At 45.2% G+C, this 22,863-nt stretch overlaps 1 protein-coding gene across 1 annotated transcript; it reads right to left on the bottom strand.

The window, feature by feature from the left end:
- Positions 1-10,693: 10,693 nt before the first annotated feature.
- On the bottom strand, positions 10,694-12,421 carry LOC116740856 (high affinity cAMP-specific and IBMX-insensitive 3',5'-cyclic phosphodiesterase 8A-like). The gene is given in 1 exon segment (XM_032606903.1): positions 10,694-12,421. A coding segment is annotated over 1 exon segment (1,719 nt). The 5' UTR covers positions 12,413-12,421.
- Positions 12,422-22,863: the final 10,442 nt, after the last annotated feature.

The raw sequence follows: 22,863 nt of genomic DNA, 5'->3' as shown, positions 1-22,863 counted from the left end.
GCTGGAGGCTTGTATGGAAAAGTCTGTGAGGTAAAAACTCCAGGGAAGCCCCTATCCTTTTGTGAGTTTTGTCTCTTGAGCTCTACCAGGTTGTGACCACCAGGTGAAGGTGAATGGAAAATCCCCTTGGAATTCTGGCAGGGGGAAGGTGAAAGGAGCAATTTTGAAATACACCAGAGCATTCTATGCTTCATAAGGCCTGCCCTCAGGAGAAACTGTTTTACCAGAGGCCTAACCTATGGGGATTTGTCAGAGGCTAACTGACCTGGGGGAAGGGAAATATCCTACCCTGACCACTGCCAGCCTTTGTGTTTCACCTAAGATGAGCGACAATACTGAGAGGCACTTGTGACATTCACAGCTAAGGAGCACATGCTCATTACAAGATGGAGACCTAATCATAAGACTGTGCAATGCTTCTATAACACCACATCAATATAGGACAGTGTACTGCAGTGAATTTCACCAGTACATTGTGTCTGGATTTTCAAGGAAGAGAAAAGTGAGTCATATAAAATGCTTGATTAAAACCAGAAATGGCAGAAAAAGAGTGGAATGTAAAAAAGGAACAAAGAACAACGGCAATAAATATGAAAGAGTAACAAATATGATAGATATTAAGTCAATGATATCAAGAATCATTTTAAATACCAATGGTGTAAATACACCAATTAAAAGACAGAGATTGTCACAGATCATTGATAAACAACATCCAAATATAAGAAATCTACTTTAAATATAAAGGAACATATAGCTTAAGAGTGAAGGGTTGGGGAGAGCTGCATCATGCTAACACTAATTAAAAGAAAGTTTGAGAAGCTGTATCAATTTCAGACAAAGCAGAGTTAAGAGCAAAGGAGATTATCAGGCACAAAGAGGGCATTATCATTCCATAGTGATAAAGGGGTCAATTCTCCAAGAAGACATAACAGTTCTTCATGTTTATGTGCCTGGCACCGAAGCATCAAAATTCGTGACACAACAACAGATAGAACGGCAAGGAGAAAGAGATAAATCCACTATCATAGTTAGAGATTTTTATACCTCTCTATCATAAATGGACAAATCTATCAGGCAGAAAATCAGTACAGACAAAGCTGAATTCAACAACACCATCGACCAAATGGATATAATAAACATCTACAGACTACTTCATCCAACAACAGCAGAATACACATTGTCTCAAGCTCACATGAAGTATACATGAAGACAGACCACATTCTCGGCCATAAAACACACTCTAATAAATTTGAAACATCAGAAATCATATAAAGTCTGTTCACAGACTGCAGTGAGGTCAAACTGGAAATCAGTAACAAAAACAAAGCTGGAAAATTCCAAAATACTTGAAGATTAAATGCTTCTATTCGAAGCAATACATATATCCTGCTGTCTGTATGAGAACTGAATAACATGCACAGTGGCCAAGCACCTACAGAGTTTGAAAGAAGGGACCTGATTGTTCACTGATCATGATACACATCTGTTATATCCCAGGTGATTTGTGGAGTTAAGAACTAGCTGTGAAGTTTGTACTTTATGCCCTTCCTCACAGTTAATATGGCAGTAACTGAAATTTGATGGTTTTGTTGGGGTCCTGGGATTATTTAGCTAAATCATGGTAACTGAAATTCATGCATGGGCAAACTGTTCAGAGCAAGGACTGTATGTGCAGCATACATTTGGTAATATTCCATTGCAAGAAACAAATAGGATGAGATGTAAAATAGGATGAGAAATCATATTCTTGTTATGAGAAAGTCTGTCCCTAAGCAGAACGTGAAACAGGTATCATAAAGTAAAGGCGAGTTGATTTGACTTCATAAAAATTAAAGAATTCTGCACGGCAAAAGGCAACCCAAACATAAAGATAACTGACAAACTGGGAAACATAATATAAATATTTGACCATGGATTTGGCCAACAGTTCCTTTTCTTCACAATAGTATGAGGAAGGGAAATCTCAGTGAGCCAAACCTCATGAATCAATAGAGTAGAAGTTAGACTAAAGTTCTCATATGGTGTGGATTTAATTTTATGGAATGCATAGTACCTTCCAACAGAAAATGTGGAGTATTACCAGTCTTATCCAGATCCTTGGCAATGCAAGTAGAGAAACTTGAGTAACTATATGATAGATGAATCTCTTTTCTGTTCTATAAGAGGAGGAGAACAATGAACAGAATGTCTGTTTCTCCAGGGCAGAAATCCAATATTGTCTCTGTAGCACTGAGCTTTGCAAAACATGGAAATGCACAGTCTTTAGCAAATCACTCTTAAACAATCAAGGGGGGAAGAAGTGGAAAGGCTAATGAACGTGCCAATTACCTTTGTAGCCCTTACTGTTGAAAATAGCAGTGATGGGAAATATGTGATGCCATGTGTGTGAAACTTAAAGAGCACAGAGATTCAAATGGAGTAGAGTAGGGAAGAATGCCTCTGATAACCCACCCAAGTTGAATTATTTATAGTCTCAACTGGGAAGTGTTGATTAAGAAATGAGAGGATACAGGCAAGAGCAGCTCCTGAAATTGTGCCTAAATACCTCCAATATTCCTAAGGAATCCCACAGGCAGCTGTGTCACAGCGGAGCTGACAAAGGGAGTATAGTAAGCCCAGAGATCATGCCCTTATCAGCCAGCATACGGAGAGCATTACTGATTTTCAGCAAATCATTACTGATCCTCAGAAAAATGCACTGTGACTGGGTCTAAAACTTGACTAGAATTTTCCATAGATGTGCGATATTGGATTTGGGTTTGCAGCTGCACTTACCAAATCACCTTTGCGAAGCACAGTAGTAGGTCACAGCCAGAGGAGCAAAGGCTGCTCTGCTCTTTCTCAAGCAGAAAAGGATTTTAGACATGCCCAGTTCTGTCCCACAAAGGATGGGGATAGCAGATTATGAATTAGTGATTAGTACAATATCTGTGATCCCTGGGCTAATTTCCGTCTTGAAGCTGGGATATAAAGACTCATGTGTTGGGTGATGAGCCACAAGCCCTCTCAACAGGTGCATAATCAGGACTGGATAGGCTGAATTCAGGCCTAGGCATCTGGCATCTGGCACCAGCCCTTTTCTGGCAGGTTGCCTTTAGACATGTCCCTGACACCTTTGTGTCTGTAGCTTTTCGTTCTTGCTGTCTGGTTGTTTAAATACCTAAAATGGTGATGACACTACTTGGTGGCATATTCTATTTTAAAAAAGCTTCCATTACTCCGTGCACATCAGACAGTAAATGCTTTCTCTTAGTAAACCTACATAACAATTTTCTAAACTGTTCTGCTCTGGGCAGGAGTCACAAATGCACCAGGCAAATAAAGTGAAAGATGACACAGTACATAGTGTTTTATTCAATTGGGTCTTGATACCTAAGTGTGACTCTTAACCAAGGATTATGCAGTAGTTAAGGACACAGATGAAAGTTGTTTAGAGTGTGTCCTAAAGTCTCACTGGTAGAATTTAAATCTCTATGCTGGAAGTTTTAGACCTGAGACAGATTACTTCCCTAAACTTCATTTCCTGCATCTGAGAAAGATAATAGTATCTACTTTGTAGTAGACTGAATAATACCACTGCCCCCAAATGTCCACATTCTAATCCCCAGAACCTGTGAATGTCACCGTAAGTGGTAGAAGGGATTTTGCCAATGGGATGAAAGTAAGGGTCTTGGGATGGGGAGATTCTTCTGGACTACCTGGATGGACCCAGATGTAACCACTGGTGTTCTCGTAAGAGAGAGGCAGAGGGAGTTTTTACTCCAAAGAGAATGTGATAATGAAGTAGGGGTTGGATTGATGTGGCCTGAAGTCAAGGAATGCTGGCAAGGAAACAGATTCTCCCTTAGAGCCTCTGGAAGGAGGATGGATGGCCTTGTCAACTCCTGGTTTCAGCCCAAGGAAACTGGTTTTGGACCTCTGTCTTCCAGAACCATAATAAAATGAGTGTGTTTTGTTTTACGCAAGCTCATTTGTAGTAATTTGCTACAGCAGCCATAGGGAACTAATGCATACCTCATAGGAACTATTTCTCCAATTAAAATGTGTGACTGGAAACACACTTGGTGGCATGTCTGACACACGGTAGGTATGCTGCCTTAGGTAGTTCTTGGAAACTGAAGCCGTGGTTTTGAGGGATCATCAAAGCCAGTACAATGGTTGCCATGTTTCTCCTTGTTCATCCTGGTGACAAACCTTTAGAGAGAGCTCCATCCTCTCCCACAGGACCCAACCCCTAGTACTTAGAGGGAAGCGGTTATGTCTCACTTAAGGCACTTTCTTCTTTTCCTTTCTACGTTTTTTTTTCATTAATCTTCATCCAAGTGGCCTTTCTAAATTTTAAAGAAAACAAAACCATTTCTCAATGGATTCAGATACTACCCCACGTTAATATACCAACCAAGTTCTTGTTCTTCCGGGTCACATCACTAGAAATTTCTGAGCCTAAATCCTCTCTAGTTTCTAGGATCATTCATTTTCTCATTTCTCCCTTCTCCTTTTGGTTCAGAGTCTTGTCAATATAGTCCCTTCCCTAAACACAACTTATAATAAGGTGACACAGCAAAGTGATGAAAGTCTAGACGGTCTGGTTTTAATCCTAGGTTTTTGCCACCTACTTACTGTGTGACATTATAAAAGCTATTCAACCTCTCTGGGCCTCAGTTTCCTCCAAAAACGTGAATATTATGAATATTCCCTACCTATAGGGTTGCCATTATGAAGATTAAGTGAGTTAATATTTGCAAAGCACTTATAATAGTACTTTTTATAGTCTAAGCACTACAGCTGTGCTTGTTAATAATAAATGCAATTCCAAGCGTATAACTTACTCAACTTTCTGTCATAACTTTGAGATATTTATTTGGTGTAATCAATAAAATCGTGTTTCAAGGGAAACAGAAAAGTAGTTTTGAGCGATTGTCCATGTGGCTAGCTTAGATATTTTACTACAGTCAGTGTTTCCAAGTGTCTGTACAACAGCCTGGGTGAGTCCTGTAGCAAACTAGAAATTGATGGTGCTCGTGTTTTGAACCCTTTATCTCAATGTCCCCCCAACCCCAACGAATCCCCATATCTTTAGACATGAACTTTCATTTGTCCTCCATCTTGTGAAAACCTACTTCTAAGAAAGTCTCTGATCTCCAACTTAGTGTGAATTCAAGACAAAAGTACTATTTACCTCAGAGAGACAACTTTTCAAGAGTGGTTTTGTTTGGTTCGGTTTTTCTGTCTCTCCCAGCTCCTCAGCATTGGACAAATCCAGGAGATACGTATTATGGCTCTACCACTTAGCACCTGTGGGATTCTCCAAGCCTCGGTTTTCTTACCTGGGAGGGGCATCTGAAAACCATCTGGATTTCAGCCAGTACTCCAGGTAATTCTGAGGCAGGTAGTCCTTATTCCATATTGAGCCAAATACTGGTTTAGGCCATCAGTGAGATCTCACCAAGGGCCTCATGTATCTTGTAAGATTAAAAATTTGTATGGCACTACTTCATGCTAAAACTCTGGTTAGTAATAAGCAGGGTATTTTCCCTGCATGTGTCTCTCAATAATTAGAGAAAGTTCCTGTCCTGGGACTGCTGAGAGGACCACGCCCAGGTCTGTCTCAGGTAAAGTATGAACTGCTGGTCAGGCAGCCTCACTACATCACATCAACCTGGGTTCACGGCAGTGACTGGGTCAGGGAGGGCCTGGGCAGTCTCATAACAGTCAAGGGCTGTTTCTAGATCTCTAAAAGGAAAATATTTAGGACAAGAAAGACATGCATCCGTGAGTCTGAAATTCTCAAATCTTCCCCAAGCCACCTTCTAATTCTTGAGAGACATATTCAGGGAAAATGCCCTACTTATTACTAATCAGAGTTTTAGCCTGAAGTGCCTTACAAAATTTTTAATCTTACAAGATACATGAGACCCCCTTGGTGAGATCCCACTGATGGCCTAGAGCAGTATTTGGCTCAGTATGGAATAAGGACTACCTGCCTCATAATAACCTGGTTGAAATCCAGATGGTTAGCTCTCCCACGAAGCAAGGAAATTAGGATGATGGGGCCAGAATTATGCATTTTCCATAATTAGTAATTAGTCATTATTTCTGGCCTAGCCTAAAAGCAAGTTGGTCCCCTTTCTTTTAAGATCTTATCCTTACTTTGGTCTTACAGCTTCCAAACTGAGTAGGGGAGGGACAAGCGTTCTGGCAAAGGATGGGACCCAGCCAAGGAAACAATATTGAATTTGAAAATTAAAAAAATAATTTATTATGGGCAAATAGTGCAGGGAGAAAAAAAGAAGGTGGGTGAAATTTTAGGAGAAGTAATGAAATCTTGTGAGAAGATAATAGTTGAAGTAAAAAGCAAACTAAAATATAGCATGAGTTTAAATAATGACGACAGAAGTAGGGGTGCCATACCTAGAGAGAAGAAAATACAGTCCTACCATTCTCTTGTGCCCAGGACTGAGCAAAACTTAAATAATATAACTTCTTGGTTTTCAACTCTTGTTGTCAACCTGTAGATAAAACACAGGACCCTTTGCTGTGATTGCATAAGAAAATGTAAATGTGATCAACACAGACAAACGAAACAAACATGGTATTGACAGAAGGTGAGTTGTACAGGGGAGAGGAAAGACAGAGAGCTGTGGGTGCACAAATAGTCTCATGCAGAAAGAAAATGATGAGATTGGGGGAAAGTTGATACCATAAGAAAGTTGATAGTATAGCTATATACTAGAGCTAATATTTCTGGAGAGCTTCTGCGTGTTGGATACTAAAGGCTGCAAATGCCTTATTATTATTTGCATTGTCATGAGAAACTCCGTGTGATGGGTATCATTCATTTCCTCGGTTTACAGGTGAGGAAACAGAGGCCCAGGAAGGTTATATAAATTACTCAGGATTGCAGAGCTAATTAACTGAGGAAGAAAGCTTCCAAGCCAGGTGGTCCATGTCCAGATCCAGTGCTTTTAGCTACTATGCTACCACTTCTCCCATCAATAAAGCTAGGAAAAACTACGTGAAGTTACAAAAGAGAAGCAGTATGAGTAATGACATGAATATGATGTATTGGAAAAGAAGAGTGATGAGTAGTAGTGGGGGTAGGAGTTTCTCTTCCTCCTTCATGTTAGGGTGTTAAAATTGATCTAAAATGGATATAGTAGGATAAACATAATGTTTAGAATTATGGGGGTGACATTGAAGTAGCAAAAACCTGTCTCTGGAGAGGGGAACTGGGGTTAGACGGGTTGAATTTCAGTATTATTTGAGTTGCTATCATGTTCATGTATTATTTTCATTAAAAAATACTTTTATTTATTTAGAAATAGCTTCAACTGTGTAAATGCATCAAAACATGAAATTCAAAATTATCTTTAGATCTCTCATATATTTGTTAAATGCTTGCCGTATCAGGATCATTCTTTTCAGCTTTGAAGTCCATTTTTTAAAAAATAAAAAGTCAAGAAGTATGAATTTTTAAAATTAAAAATTGTCCCTGGTTATATTGCCAGGCACCACAGACGGAAGGTGTGGAACTATTAGAAGCAACCTGGATGTCAACCCTGCTTCTGGGAGGCATTTCTGACTACAAGGGCAGGAGATTCTCTGAAGCCAGGTAACAGGAGTTTTTTGTTTTTTGTTTTAACATCTTTATTGGAGTATAGTTGCTTTACAATCGTGTGTTAGTTTCTGCTTTATAACAAAGTGAATCAGCTATACATATACATATATCCCCATATCCCCTCCCTCTTGCGTCTCCTTCCCACCCTTCCTATCCCACCCCTCTAGGTGGTCAGAAAGCCCTGAGCTGATCTCCCTGTGCTATGCGGCTGCTTCCCACTAGCTATCTCTTTTACATTTGGTAGAGTATATATGTCCATGCCACTCTCTCACTTTGTCCCAGCTTCCCCTTCCCCGTCCCCATGTCCTCAAGTCCATTCTCTACATCTGCATCTTTATTCCTGTCCTGCCCCAGCAATCCCACTACTGGGCATATACCCTGAGAAAACCGTAATTCAAAAAGATTCATGTACCAATATGTTCATTGCAGCTCTATGTACAATAGCCAGGACATGGAAGCAACCTAAGTGTCCATGGACAGATGAATGGATAAAGAAGATGTGGCACATATATACAATGGAATATTACTGAACCTTAAAAAGAAATGAAATTGAGTTATTTGTAGTGAGGTGGATGGACCTAGAGTCTGTCATACAGAGTGAAGTAAGTCAGAAAGAGAGAAACAAATACCGTATGCTAACACGTATATATGGAATCTAAAAAAAACAAAAAAAGGGTTCGGGAGCAGGAGTTTTGATCCTCTGGAACCATAACAAACAACTCAGAGTAAATGAATCAGGCTCCTGGGTGCCTGGAGGGGTCTGGAAGCCTCTCTGTGATGGTGTTCTTTGTTTTTACATGTCTAATCTCATAAATGTTGCACTAGGCTCAGTGCTGTGCATTTTTAGGCTGAGTTATATTTTTCCATGTGTGTACTTCATAAATGTAAGCACTTTTATGCTCTCTTTAAAAAGGGGATCTCCCAGTTGAATTGCCAAGTGAAAGCTTTCTAAGGAATTCATTAAGCATACGTATATGTGCAGTATCTCCATCTGTCATTGAAGTGAGTATGAATGTATGTATGTATATCTATCTATCTATCTATCATCTATCAATCATTATCTCCCTGTTTACCTATCTGTATCAGTATGCCTAGGCTGCTATAACAAAATATCATAGACTGTGTGGCTTAAACAACAGACGTTTCACACAGTTCTAGAGTCTGGGAAGTCCAAGATCAAGGCAAATCTAGTTCTTGGTGAGTCCTCCTTTTTTGGCTTGTAGAGGGCCACGTTCTTGCTGTCTCTTCACATGGTGGAGAGGGAAAACTCTGGTGTGTCTTCCTCTTCTTATAAGAGCTAATTGCATCATGGCAGCTTCATCCTCATGACCTCTTCTAAACCTAATTACCTCCTAAAGGCCCCACCTCCTAATTGCATCATACATAAGGGGATAGGGTTTCAACATATGAATTTGGTGGGTGGGTGGGCACAGAAATTCAGTCCCTAACTCTATTAATCTATCTATCTATCTATGTATCTATCTATGTATCTATCTGTGTATCTATCTGTGTATCTATCTATCTATCTATATCTACCTGTCTATCCTTCTATCCTTATGTAAAGAAGAGTAACAATGGCTTATAAGTCACTTCCCTACATTATTTTATCCTTCCAAAACTCTTGAGAGGTCAGTAGGCCATAGGAAAAGCACTGAAGCACTTGAAGGTTGAATTAACTGTTTGTGATCACTCAATCAGTAAATGGTGTGCATGGAACTCCACACACATCTTCTCTGTCCTCCTTTCCTCCTTCCATACCTACTACTTGCTGACTCTATTCCAGCCACATTATTTACTAACTCTTCCCTGAGGACACTGGCATCCTTCCTCTGGGCCTTGCAGAGGTTATTCCCATGATCTGGAATGCTTTTCCCTCAGATGTCTGACTCATCTGAATCCCTCTAGACTGTTCAAATTCCACCTTCCCAGTAAGACTTACCCTGTCTGCCGTTTAAGTTGAAAGGCTTGCTTCTCTCTGCCCACAATCTCACCTCACCATATACTGCTTAATCTCCATAGCATTTATTACTGGCGAACCTACCAGATAATGTACATGGGTTTCTGTTCTCCCCTCCAAGTGGAAGATAGGCTGCACAGACTCAGGAATTTTGCCATTATGAAACCTAGTGAAGGTCCAGCAGAACTCTAGGGTCAGCCATAACTGGGCACAATTATAACTCTTGTGATTTGATACTTTAGTGGGTTAGCTCAGAGCCAAGCCAGTTATTAAAGAGGATCTTTTCTGCTATTTTAAGCAGCATGGTACATTTGAGGTCAACTTAAATTTTCAATAATTACAGAGCAGGTATGAACTCTTCCTTTGTTTCTCCAGATACGTGAACCTGGATGCCAAATCCATCCTCTCTGAGTGTAGTGGGAATGTATGAAGATGACTGGCCTAAGTCTCAATTGAATAAAAAGATGCCCCAAAAGACATTTCAACACTTTCAAAAAGTAGTTATAAAGTGTGGTTCCTTATCACACATCAGGGATTATATAGCCTCCAGTGTGGTTTTTTTTTTGCAGTAAAATTGTGTCATTTCATATTTGAAATTTGCATTATGAAAATAAATCTGTACATGAAGTAATGCGTATTTAATTAATATGAATCATGTAAATTTGGTCCTGGCATTTAAAGTTGGCTTTGACTTTGAATTATTTTTAAATTCATAGAAAATATTGAACTTCTAATAAAATAAAACATTTTAATAATTGATATTAATAATCAACTTCAAAATTTCTTTGTCTGCATTTTCTGTTCAATTTTAAAAGAGAAGTCACTTTCAGTAGTGTTCCAAAGTGAGTGATTGCACCTTCTATGATGTGAAAAAAGATCCGATTGCCATTAGCTGTTCTTAAGTGCTGAACATAACTGAGAGAAATTTTAACGAGATACTCTCTGTCACTGGCAGGAAATCCATCTCCGTCCTTTGCGGGGGCAGTCCCGAGCTCGTGTTTTAATGGACGCGAAAGCAAACTGTGGTTCTCACGTGACTTTCTGAAGCACCCCCGCAGCAGGCCCAGGTACCTTGAGTGGACTAAGTCTCACTTTATAGCAGTGGCATCAGATGGTGGCTACAGAAGGTTGCCGACGTCCCTGTGTGCTCTTACAGGCTCTGCAGACCGGGGGACGAAAGGACCAAGGAACTCTGCCCTCAGGAATCCCAAGTGACTGGAGAGACACAGCATCAGGGCCCCAGGCAGTGTCTCCCACTGTTCAGGAGGTGGGCGGAGGCTCCGCAGCTTCATTTCGTCCAGTCCCTTCCAGTATTTAAAATTGTTGTCAAGATGCTGCATTAACTCAGGCAGGTCTACAAAGGCGTCCCAAGCAGCAAACATGTCTGTGATGAAATAGTCAATGAAAGAGATTTGGGATTTGGGGATGCTGCAGGTATTTCTGTCAAAAACTGACATCACTACAGGCAAGTCCTGTCGCGTCTCTTCATCAGTCTGAGAAAAACATTCTTCTGAGATACGTGCACCAGATTCTGAGATACTGCACTTTCCCAGGGGTCAGCAGGGATTGGACGCATCAGCACACTTAATCAGCATTCGTTTGATCAGACTGCGGTTGTCTGGAGTTCTGAGCATAGTGATTATGGCTTCTTGATTTTTACCAGTTTCTCCATCTTCCTCTAATGCTGCCAAGGGCTTGCTGATGCTATTGACTAATTTGTTGACGTGCTCAAAGTGCTTTGTCATTTCTGTGGCTAAGACCATGTCGATAATACTCTGGTGCAGCGTCCAGTAGTCATCCCTCTCCATGTTTTTAAAGATGTTGCATTTATCATCACGAGTGGTCAATTGGAAGGCCAAGGCCACGAGGTGGCTCTCGAGCACAGCAGTGTCGTTATACAGAATGGCCAGCTCGCTCCCAGCATTGCACAGGAAGGAGTTGGTTCTCCCGGGGTGGTCCAGGTCATGGACAGTGGCTGCAATGAGGGCAGCGATCTCATCAAGTGAATCTAAAGTTTGCTTTATCCTCTCTTTGCAGAGAAAATAGGCAGTGGCATGAAGCACATCGGCAGAAGGTGTAGATTTGTGGTAGGGGTTAGAAGCATGATAATTGGCTTCGATAATTTGCAACCATGATCTCAGCGTTGTCTCAGAGCATTTTAAGACTTCACAGACTCCAAAGCGAGCAAATATTTTGAGACCAAGATAAATCAAAGGCCTTTTATGAGTGGCAGCCTCCAGTTCAAAAATATCAAAGTCCCAGAATTCCTCATTTTCCATGGCCCGAGTTATCTGTGATTGGACGTTGTGAAGGGAGGTGGAGGTGATTATACTGCTGGAAACGTGTTGAAGGTTTTTTGTTGAAAGAACATACACATTCCTGGATGGTCTTCGCAAAACATCAGACATTAAGTCCCTAACAAGGTCAATGGCATGAGGATCATTGTCCTTAGCATCAAATTTTGGTGAATATAATTCAGTGGTTCTTAGAATTTCCAGCACATGATCTAAGGCTTCTGTCACAGGCATGGGACTGCTTTCCTGGGCAGCACTGATGATATCGGTTGCCATGGTGATGGGCGCCTCAATCTACATGGAATGTATCCAGACCATGGAGGAGCGTCGTCTCTGGCTGGAAACTTTTCTTGTTCGAGAGGCAGCAGTTCTGACATCTAGTGAGTTTTTTCTCCCGTCGTTATGTTTGCCTGACTGATTATCTGTTTGAGTGTCAGACTGAACACATTCAGCTATTTTCTCAGCCTTATTGTTGCCATTGCACACTCTGACAATGGACACATAGTGTCTAATTGTTCCTCCCTGTCCAATGACAGGTATCATCTTCACATTTTGTTGTTGAGAGACATACAGAGAAGCCAGGGTGAGTCGCCCCATCTCTCCCTCCTCTGGACCTTAGCTCCTCCTGATTGTCACTCGTTACACTGAGAACAGATTTCAGGACTCAGCACGTGCAGCCATAATGTGTGCCTAATTCCACATCCCAGTCACTGGGACACAAAATTTTGGTGTCTTCAAGTCTGGCTCCCACATCACCACTCACATATGTCAGTTCTTCCTCTACAGCTGAGTCAGTGAGTAAAGACACATAAACAGAAGCAGATTAATATGAACAAGGTTTTATTGACATATATATATGTACATAAAGCTGGGAAAGAGAAGGGCCCATTGAGGCAAATGCATAGGGGGAGAGGAAGCATCTGAAAACAGCAGTGGGCATCCTGCCAGTTCCAAGTCTAGGGAAACTGGCTGGGGGCTTGGGTCCGCCAAGTTAACAGTCAAGCCAGGGATGGCACAGTGGATGGTACAGGCAGCTCTCTTCCATTCTCCTAACTGGAACTTCTCAAGTCTGGTGTAGTTCTGAAGTGGGCTCATATGCCACACGCACACACACACTCACTCTTGCACACCCCTGAGGTGTGGTCCTCCGGCTTGCTGTAGGAAGAGAGGAGGTTAAGTTTCACTTAAACGGGCTGAGCCGCTTTCCAGTGAGGCAAAGTCCATTCATGGTTACACACAGTTTGCAGAATAAGATCTGCTCTTCATTTGTAGAGTTTCTTCATAGAAGAAAGGAATTAGCTGATGGCTCCTATGAAGCCCTGGGCAAGTTATGAGGCTGCCAGGCTCCTATGAGCACAGGCACAGCTGCCCTGACCAGAAGCCTCCAAACACAATGCCGGCTTGTCTAAGTCGGAGTGGTGTCCTGAATTGGGGACCCCAGTGTTCTGAGAGTAGTGGTTCCTCTCTAAATATAGATGGTGCTATCCCCCATGGCACCACCTGGGTTTTGGGTGGGTGGGGGCCAGGTGCTTTGTATGAATGTGGCACCAGAAGTATATGCAGTCACAGCAGGTGTGGTGCTGTCCCCCATGGCCCCCCGTTCTCTGCACAGATGGGTTCCAAGTCTGATGGCAGTTATTGACACAGAGCTTCCCAGTACCGGTGAGATGTTGTGCCCTCCATCCTCACCACCTGTGTATTGGCCAGGTAGGTCCCAGTTGTAAGCGGGAATACCAGGTCCTCCAATCATGGGCATGATGTTGTGCCCTCCTAGACGACCACCACCTAGTGGGCAGGTGGGCCCCTTGTGCTTGGAAATAAGGTAGAACTAGAAGTGTGTTGAAACCCACGGGTGGTACCCACACTTGCAACTCCAGCAGATGTGGTGTGCTCTGTTGGAAGGTGGAAACTGACATGTCCCTTGACACAGATTTCGTCTCCTTGGTGATGGAACTTTTAAACGTAGATTTTCTACGTCCAGATGGGCCCTGTGTGCAGTGGCGGAAAGTGGAAAGAAACACTAGGGCCTCCCATCGTGGGGATGGTGTTGTCCCCTGCCATCACCGTACCACCTGTATTCAGCGCAGGTAGGCCCCAGGTATTTGGATTTAAGGTAGAATCAGGTATGTTCCCAAATGCTGGGATGGTGCTTGCCCCTCCTGCTGCAGCAGCCTTGCCGTGGTAGGTAGATGGCAGGTTGTCCCAAAGTAGGAACAGAAGCGGTGCTGGGTGCCCCACTTAGACCTGTCCCAAAGTTAAGTGGTCTGGATGCCTCTGAATGAGTGAGGCCTGGGGCTGACACACCAACTCCAAGGCTCCCACCGGCCGTAGGGGTTGCAGGTCACATGAACAGTGGGCCCGGTGTGGTGTCGGCAAAGAGCGAGCTACCGTCTCCAGTACTGGGCATCCTGGTGGCAACTCCAAACACAGTAGCAATGGACACAGACCTAGGGAGAATGCCTGGGTAGTCGCCAAAGCCTGGCTGCATGATGCTGGTGGTGGCAAATACGGAAGAGGGCAAAGTTGACTGCATGATGCTGACTCGTGGTGGCTAGGCTGCAGGAGCGGCTAGGACTTTAACTTGTGCTGAGGCTATTGGGTTTCCCAATAGAAAACACTCGTTAGGCTTCGGCACATCGTTGGCCCCCAGTTTGGCCTGAGACGGGAGACCTGGGACTGAGGAAGCTTGAAGTGTTTGTCTATCTGTTGCCCGTGTCACAGGTAAATGCGTGGAGGAATGGGCTGAGGCATTGCTACCACTGGGTGGTGTGTTCCCAGAACAAGGATCAGCCCTGTGAAATAGCTATTAGTTCCGCCTGGAGACAGGGGCAGACTTGAAAATGACAGCCTGGGAAGGAGGTGTGGTGTCCATAGGTTCAGTGTTAGAGCTACTACCTGCTGAAGTACACTTGATAGCTGAAGTCGTAAATGGGGGGCTGAGAAAAAAGGAGCTGAATGGAAAATGACAGCATGGGAAGGAGGTGTGTTGTCCATAGGTTCAGAGTCAGAGATTCTGCCTGCTGAAGCTGTAATGTGGGGCTGGGGAAAACAGGAACCGAATGGAAAATGACAGCCTGGGAAGGAGGTGTGTTGTCTGTCCATAGGTTGAGTGTCAGAGATTCTGCCTGCTGAAGCCGTAAATGGGAGACTGGGGAAAACAGGAGCAGAATGGAAAATGACAGCCTGGGAAGAAGGTGACGTGTCCATAGGTTCAGTGTCAGAGCATCTGCCTGCTGAAGCCGTAAATGCGGGGCTGGGTAAAACAGGAGCCGAATGGAAAATGACAGACTGGAAAGGATGTGTGTTGCCCATAGGTTCAGTGTCAGAGCTTCTGCCTGTTTACGATGTAAATGGGGGGCTGGGTAAAAAAGGAGCCGATTGGAAAATGAGAGCCTGAGAACGAGCTGTGTTGTCCATAGGTTCAGTGTCAGAGCTTCTGCCTGCTGAAGCTGTAAATGGGGGGCTGGGGGAAACAAGAGTCGAATGGAAAAGGACAGCCTGCAAAGGAGGAGTGGTGTCCATAGATTCAGTGTCAGAGCGTCTGCCGGCTGAAGCCGTAAGTGTGGGGAAGGGGAAAACAGTCGTCAAATTAAAAATGACACCCTGGGAAGGAGGTTTGTTGTCCATAGGTTCAGTGTCAGAGTTTCTCCCTGCTGAAACCATAAATGTGGGGCTGGGAAAAAGAGGAGCCAAATGGAAAATGACTGCCTGGGATGGAGGTGTTGTGTACATAGGTTGAGTGTCAGAGCTGCTACCTGCTGTAGTACCCATGACGGCTGCAGCCCTAAATGGGGGTTGAGGAAAACAGGAGCCGAATGGAAAATGACAGCCTGGGAAGGAGGTGTGGTGTCCATAGGTTCAGTGTCAATGCTTCCGCCTACTGAAGCTGTAAATGGGATGGTGGGGAAAACAGGAGCCTAATGGAAAATGACAGCCTGGGAAGGAAGTGTGGTGTCCATAGATTCAGTATCAGAGCTGCTGCCTACTGAAGCCATTAACGGGGGGCTGGGATAACAGGAGCCCAGTGGAAAGTGACAACCTGGGAAGGAGGTGTGTTGTCAATCGATTCACCAAAAGAGCTTCTGCCTGCTGAAGCTGTAAATGGGGGGCTGAGGAAAACAGCAGTCAGATGGAAAATGACGGCCTGCAAAAGAGGTGTGGTATCCATAGATTCAGTATCAGAGCTTCTGCCTGTTGAAGTGGAAAATGGGGGGATGGAAAATTCAGGAGACGAATGGAAAATGACAGCCTGGGAAGGAGTTGTGCTGTCCACAGGTTCTGTGTCACTCTTCTGCCTCTTTATGATGTAAAAGGTGGGCTGGGGAAAACAGGAGCTGAATGGAAAATGAAAGCCTGGGAAGGAGGTGTCTTGTCCATAGGTTCAGTGTCAGAGCTTCTGCCTGCTTAGGCCATAAACGGGGTCCTGGAACAGACAGGAGCCTACTGGAAAATGACAGCCTGGGAAGGAGTTGTTTTGTCCATATTTTCATTGTCAGAGCTTCTGCATTCTGAAGCCGTAAATGGGGAGCTGGGGAAAACAGGAGCCGAATGGAAAATGACAGCCTGGGAAGGAGGTGTTTTGTTTATAGGTTTAGTGTCAGAGCTTCCGCCTGCTGAAGCTGTAAAGGGGGGTTGGGGAAAACAGGAACCGAATGGAAAATGTCAGCCTGGGAACGAGGTGTGGTGTCCATAGATTCAGTGTCAGAGCTTCTGCCTGCTGAACCCGTAAGTGTGAGGCTGGGGATACCAGGTGTCACATGAAAAATAACCCCCTAGGAAGGAGGTGTGTTGTCAATAGGTACAGTGTCACAGTTGCTACGTGCTGTAGTACCCATGTCGGCTGAAGCCCTAAATTGGGGTTGAGGCAAAGAGGAGCCGAATGGAAAATGACAGCCTGGGAAGGAGGTGTGGTGTCCATAGGTTCGGTGTCAGAGCTTCTGCATTCTGAAGCCGTAAATGGGGGATTGGGGAAACAGCAGCCAAATGGAAAATGACAGCCTGGGAAGGAGTTGTGTTGTCCACAAGTTCAGTGTCAGAGCTTCTGCCTGTTGTAGCCGAAAATGGGGGGAAGGGGAAACAGGAGCCGAATTGAAAATGACAGCCTGAGAAGGAGGTGTGTTGTCCAAAGGTTCAGTGTCAGAGCTTCAACCTGTTGAAGTACCCATGACGGCTGAATCCGTAAAAGGAGGGCTGAGGAAAACAGGAGCAGAATGGAAAACGACAGCCTGGTATGGAGTCGTGGTGTCCATAGGTTCAGTGGCACAGCCTCTGCCTGCTGAGGCCGTAAATCATGGTTTGGGAAAACAGGACCCGAATGGAAAATGACAGCCTGGAAATGAAGTGTGGTGTCCATAGTTACAGTGTCAGAGCTTCTGCTTCTTGAGGCTATAAATGGAGCCCTGGAGAAAACAACATACCAAACGAAAATGACAGCCTGGGAAGGCAGTGTGATGTTCATAGGTTGTGTCAGAGCTTCTGCCTGCTGAAGCCGTAAGTGGAGGGCTGGGAAAAACAGGAGCCAAATGGAAGATGACAGCCTGGGATGTAGGTGTTGTGTCCATAGGTACAGTGTCAGAGCTGCTACCTGCTGAAGTATCGATGATGGCTGAAACCCTAAATGGTGCGCTCAGGAAAACAGGAGCCGAATGGAAAATGACAACCTAGGAAAGAAGTGTGGTGTCCTTGGGTTCAGTGTCAGAGCTTCTGCCTGCTGAAGCTGTAAATGGGTGGCTGTGGAAAACAGGAGCCGAATGGCAAATGACAGCCCGGGTAGGAGGTGTGTTGTCTATAGGTTCATTGTCAGAGCTTCGGCCTGCTGAAGTCGAAAATTGGGGGTTCAGGAAAACAGGAGACGAACGGAAATTGACAGCCTGGGAAGAAGGTTGGTTGTCCATAGGTTCAGTGTCAGAGCTGCTATGTGCTGAAGTACCGATGACGGCTGAAGCCCTAAATGGGGGGCTCAGGAAAACAGGAGCGGAATGGAAAATGACAACGGGGGAAGGAAGTGTGTTGTCCATAGTTTCAGTGTCAGAGCTCCTACCTGCTGAAGCTATAAATGGGTGGCTGTGGAAAACAGGAGCCGAATGGAAAATGACAGCCTGGGAAGGAGGTGTGTTGTCCATAGGTTCTGTGTCAGCACTTCCGCCTGCTTACGATGTAAATCGGGGACTGAGGAAAACAGCAGTCGAATGGAAAATGACAGCCTGCGAAAGATGTGTGGTGTCCATAGATTCAGTATCAGAGCTTCTGCCTGTTGAAGTGGAAAATGGGGGGATGGAAAATTCAGGAGACGAATGGAAAATGACAGCCTGGGAAGGAGTTGTGCTGTCCACAGGTTCTGTGTCACTCTTCTGCCTCTTTATGATGTAAAAGGTGGGCTGGGGAAAACAGGAGCCGAATGGAAAATGAAAGCCTGGGAAGGAGGTGTCTTGTCCATAGGTTCAGTGTCAGAGCTTCTGCCTGCTTAGGCCATAAACTGGGTCCTGGAACAGACAGGAGCCTACTGGAAAATGACAGCCTGGGAAGGAGTTGTTTTGTCCATATTTTCATTGTCAGAGCTTCTGCATTCTGAAGCCGTAAATGGGGAACTGGCGAAAACCGGAGCCGAATGGAAAATGAGAGCCTGGGAAGGACGTGTGTTGTCCATAGGTTCAGTGTCACAGATTCTGCCTTCTTACGATGTAAATTGCTGGCTCGGAAATACAGGAGCCGAAAGGAAAATGACAGCCTGGGAAGGAGGTGTGTTTTCCATAGTTTCAGTGTCAGAGCTTCTGCCACTTGAGGCCGTAAATGGGGGCCTGGGGAAAACAGGAGCCGAATGGAAAGTGACAGCCTGGGAAGGAGTTGTTTTGTCCCTAGGTTCAGTGTCAGAGCTTCTGCATTCTGAAGCCGTAAATGGGGGGCTGGGGAAAACAGAAGCCGAATGGAAAGTGACAGCCTGGGAAGGAGTTGTTTTGTCCCTAGGTTCAGTGTCAGAGCTTCTGCATTCTGAAGCCGTAAATGGGGGGCTGGGGAAAACAGAAGCCGAATGGAAAAGGACAGCCTGGGAAGGAGGTGTGTTGTCCATAGGTTCAATGTCAGAGATTTTGCCTTCTTAGAATGTAAACGGGGGGCTGGGAAATACAGGAACCAAATGGAAAATGACAGGCTGGGAAGGATGTGTGTTGCCCATAGGTTCAGTGTCAGAGCTTCTGCCTGCTGAAACCGAAAATGGGGGTCTGGGGAAGACAGGAGCCGAATGGGAAGTGACAACCTGGGAAGGAGTTGTTTTGTCTATAGGTTCAGTGTCAGGGATTCTGCCTGCTGAAGCGGTAAAGGAGGGCTGAGGAATACAGGAACCGAATGGAAAATGACAGCGTGGGTACGAGGTGTGGTGTCCATATATTCAGTGTCAGAGCTTCTGCCTGCTGAAGCCGTAAGGGTGAGACTGGGGAAACCAGGTGTCAAATGAAAAATAACCCCCTAGGAAGGAGGTGTGTTGTCCATAGGTTCAGTGTCAGAGCTTCAACCTGTTGAAGTACCCATGACGGCTGAATCCGTAAAAGGGGGGCTGAGGAAAACAGGAGCAGAATGGAAAATGACAGCCTGGGAAGGAGGTGTGTTGTCCATAGGTTCAGTGTCAGACCTTTTGCCTGCTGATGCCATCAATGGGGGTTGGGAAAACAGGAGCCAAATAGAAAATGACTGCCTTGAGATGGAGGTGTGGTGTTCATATGTTCAGTGTCCGAGTTGCTACCTGCTGTAGTAACCCATGACGCTGCAGCCCTAAATGGGGGTTGAGGAAAACAGGACCGAATGGAACATGAAAGCCTGGGAAGGAGGTGTGGTTGACCATAGGTTCATGTCAATGCTTCTGCCTGCTGAAGCTGTAAATGGGGTGGTGGGGAAAACAGGAGCCTAATGGAAAATGACAGCCTGGGAAGGAGTGTGGTGTCTCATAGATTCAGTATCAGAGCTGCTGCCTACTGAAGCCGTAAATGGGGGGCTGGGATAACAGGAGCCCAATGGAAAGTGGACAACCTGGGAAGGGAGGTGTGTTGTCAATCGATTCACTAAGAGAGCTTTCTGCCTGCTGAAGCTGTAAATGGGGGGCTGAGGAAAACAGCAGTCGAATGGAAAAGGACAGCCTGCGAAAGAGGTGTGGTGTCCATAGATTCAGTATGATAGCTTCTGCCTGCTGAATCCTTAGTGTGGGGCTGGGGAAAATAGGCGTCAAATTAAAAATGACACACTGGGACGAGGTGTGTTTGTCCACAGGTTCAGTGTCAGAGCTTCTGCCTGTTGAAGTGGAAAATGGGGGGATGGAAAATTCGGGAGACGATGGAAAATGACAGCCTGGGGAAGGAGTTGTGCTGTCCACAGGTTCTGTGTCACTCTTCTGCCTCTTTATGATGTAAAAGGTGGGCTGGGGAAAACAGGAGCCGAATGGAAAATGACAGCCTGGGAAGGAGTTGTTTTGTCCATATTTTTTTCAGTGTCAGAGCTTCTGCATTCTGAAGCCGTAAATGGGGAGCTGGCGAAAACCTGAGCCGAATGGAAAATGACAGCCTGGGAAGGATGTGTGTTGTCCATAGGTCCAGTGTCACAGATTCTGCCTTCTTACGATGTAAATTGGAGGCTCGGAAATACAGGAGCCGAAAGGAAAATGACAGCCTGGGAACGAGGTGTTTTGTTTATGGGTTTAGTGTCAGAGCTTCCGCCTGCTGAAGCTGTAAAGGGGGGTTGGGGAAAACAGGAAGCGAATGGAAAATGTCAGCCTGGGAACGAGGTGTGGTGCCCATAGATTCAGTGTCAGAGCTTCAGCCTGCTGAAGCCGTAAGTGTGAGGCTTGGGAAACCAGGTGCCACATGAAAAGTGACACGCTAGGAAGGAGGTGTGTTGTCCATAGGTTCAGTGTCACAGTTGCTACGTGCTGTAGTACCCATGTCGGCTGAAACCCTAAATTGGGGTTGAGACAAAGAGGAGCCGAATGGAAAATGACAGCCTGGGAAGGAGTTGTGTTGTCCACAGGTTCAGTGTCAGAGCTTCTGCCTGTTGTAGCCGAAAAGGGGGGAAAGGGGAAACAGGAGCCGAATAGAAAATGACAGCCTGAGAAGGAGGTGTGTTGTCCATAGGTTCAGTGTCACAGTTGCTACCTGCTGTAGTACCCATGACGGCTGAAGGCCTAAATGGGGGTTGAGGCAAACAGAAGCCGAATGGAAAATGACAGCCTGGGAAGGAGGTGTGTTTTCCATAGTTTCAGTGTCAGAGCTTCTGCCACTTGAGGCCGTAAATAAGGGCCTGGAGAAAACAGGAGCCCAATGGAAAATGACAGCCTGGGAACGGAACGAGGTGTGGTGTCCATCGATTCAGTGTCATAGCTTCTGCCTGCTGAAGCTGTAAGTCTGAGGCTTGTGAAACCGGGTGTCAAATGGAAAATGACCGCCTGGGAAGGAGGTGTGTTGTCCATAGGTTCAGTGTCATAGCTTCTGCCTGCTGAAGCCATAAGTGTGAGGCTAGTGAAACCGGGTGTCAAATGAAAAATAACACCCTGGGAAGGAGGTGTGTTGTCCATAGGTTCAGTGTCAGACCTTTTGCCTGCTGATGCCATCAATGGGGGTTGGGAAAACAGGAGCCAAATAGAAAATGACTGCCTGAGATGGAGGTGTGGTGTTCATATGTTCAGTGTCCGAGTTGCTACCTGCTGTAGTACCCATGACGGCTGCAGCCCTAAATGGGGGTTGAGGAAAACAGGAACCGAATGGAAAATGACAGCCTGGGAAGGAGGTGTGTTGCCCATAGGTTCAGTGTCAATGCTTCTGCCTGCTGAAGCTGTAAATGGGGTGGTGGGGAAAACAGGAGCCTAATGGAAAATGGCAGCCTGGGAGGGAAGTGTGGTGTCCATAGATTCAGTATCAGAGCTGCTGCCTACTGAAGCCGTAAATGGGGGGCTGGGATAACAGGAGCCCAATAGAAAGTGACAACCTGCGAAGGAGGTGTGTTGTCAATCGATTCACTAAGAGAGCTTCTGCCTGCTGAAGCTGTAAATGGGGGGCTGAGGAAAACAGCAGTCGAATGGAAAAGGACAGCCTGCGAAAGAGGTGTGGTGTCCATAGATTCAGTATGAGAGCTTCTGCCTGCTGAATCCTTAAGTGTGGGGCTGGGGAAAATAGGCGTCAAATTAAAAATGACACACTGGGAACGAGGTGTGTTGTCCACAGGTTCAGTGTCAGAGCTTCTGCCTGTTGAAGTGGAAAATGGGGGGATGGAAAATTCAGGAGACGAATGGAAAATGACAGCCTGGGAAGGAGTTGTTTTGTCCATATTTTTTTCAGTGTCAGAGCTTCTGCATTCTGAAGCCGTAAATGGGGAGCTGGCGAAAACCGGAGCCGAATGGAAAATGACAGCCTGGGAAGGATGTGTGTTGTCCATAGGTCCAGTGTCACAGATTCTGCTTTCTTACGATGTAAATTGGAGGCTCGGAAATACAGGAGCCGAAAGGAAAATGACAGCCTGGGAAGGAGGTGTTTTGTTTATAGGTTTAGTGTCAGAGCTTCCGCCTGCTGAAGCTGTAAAGGGGGGTTGGGGAAAACAGGAAGCGAATGGAAAATGTCAGCCTGGGAACGAGGTGTGGTGCCCATAGATTCAGTGTCAGAGCTTCAGCCTGCTGAAGCCGTAAGTGTGAGGCTTGGGAAACCATGTGCCACATGAAAAGTGACACCCTAGGAAGGAGGTGTGTTGTCCATAGGTTCAGTGTCACAGTTGCTACGTGCTGTAGTACCCATGTCGGCTGAAGCCCTTAATTGGGGTTGAGACAAAGAGGAGCCAAATGGAAAATGACAGCCTGGGAAGGAGGTGTGGTGTCCATAGGTTCAGTGTCAGAGCTTCTGCATTCTGAAGCCTTAAATGGGGGTTTGGGGAAAGCAGCAGCCAAATGGAAAATGACAGCCTGGGAAGGAGTTGTGTTGTCCACAGGTTCAGTGTCAGAGCTTCTGCCTCTTGTAGCCGAAAATGCG

The sequence above is a fragment of the Phocoena sinus genome, chromosome 1, assembly GCF_008692025.1.
Source record: "Phocoena sinus isolate mPhoSin1 chromosome 1, mPhoSin1.pri, whole genome shotgun sequence".
Taxonomy (NCBI): Eukaryota; Metazoa; Chordata; class Mammalia; order Artiodactyla; family Phocoenidae; genus Phocoena; species Phocoena sinus.
The sequence above is the reverse complement of the archived record's forward strand: the minus strand, read 5'-3'. Positions and strand labels throughout refer to the sequence as shown.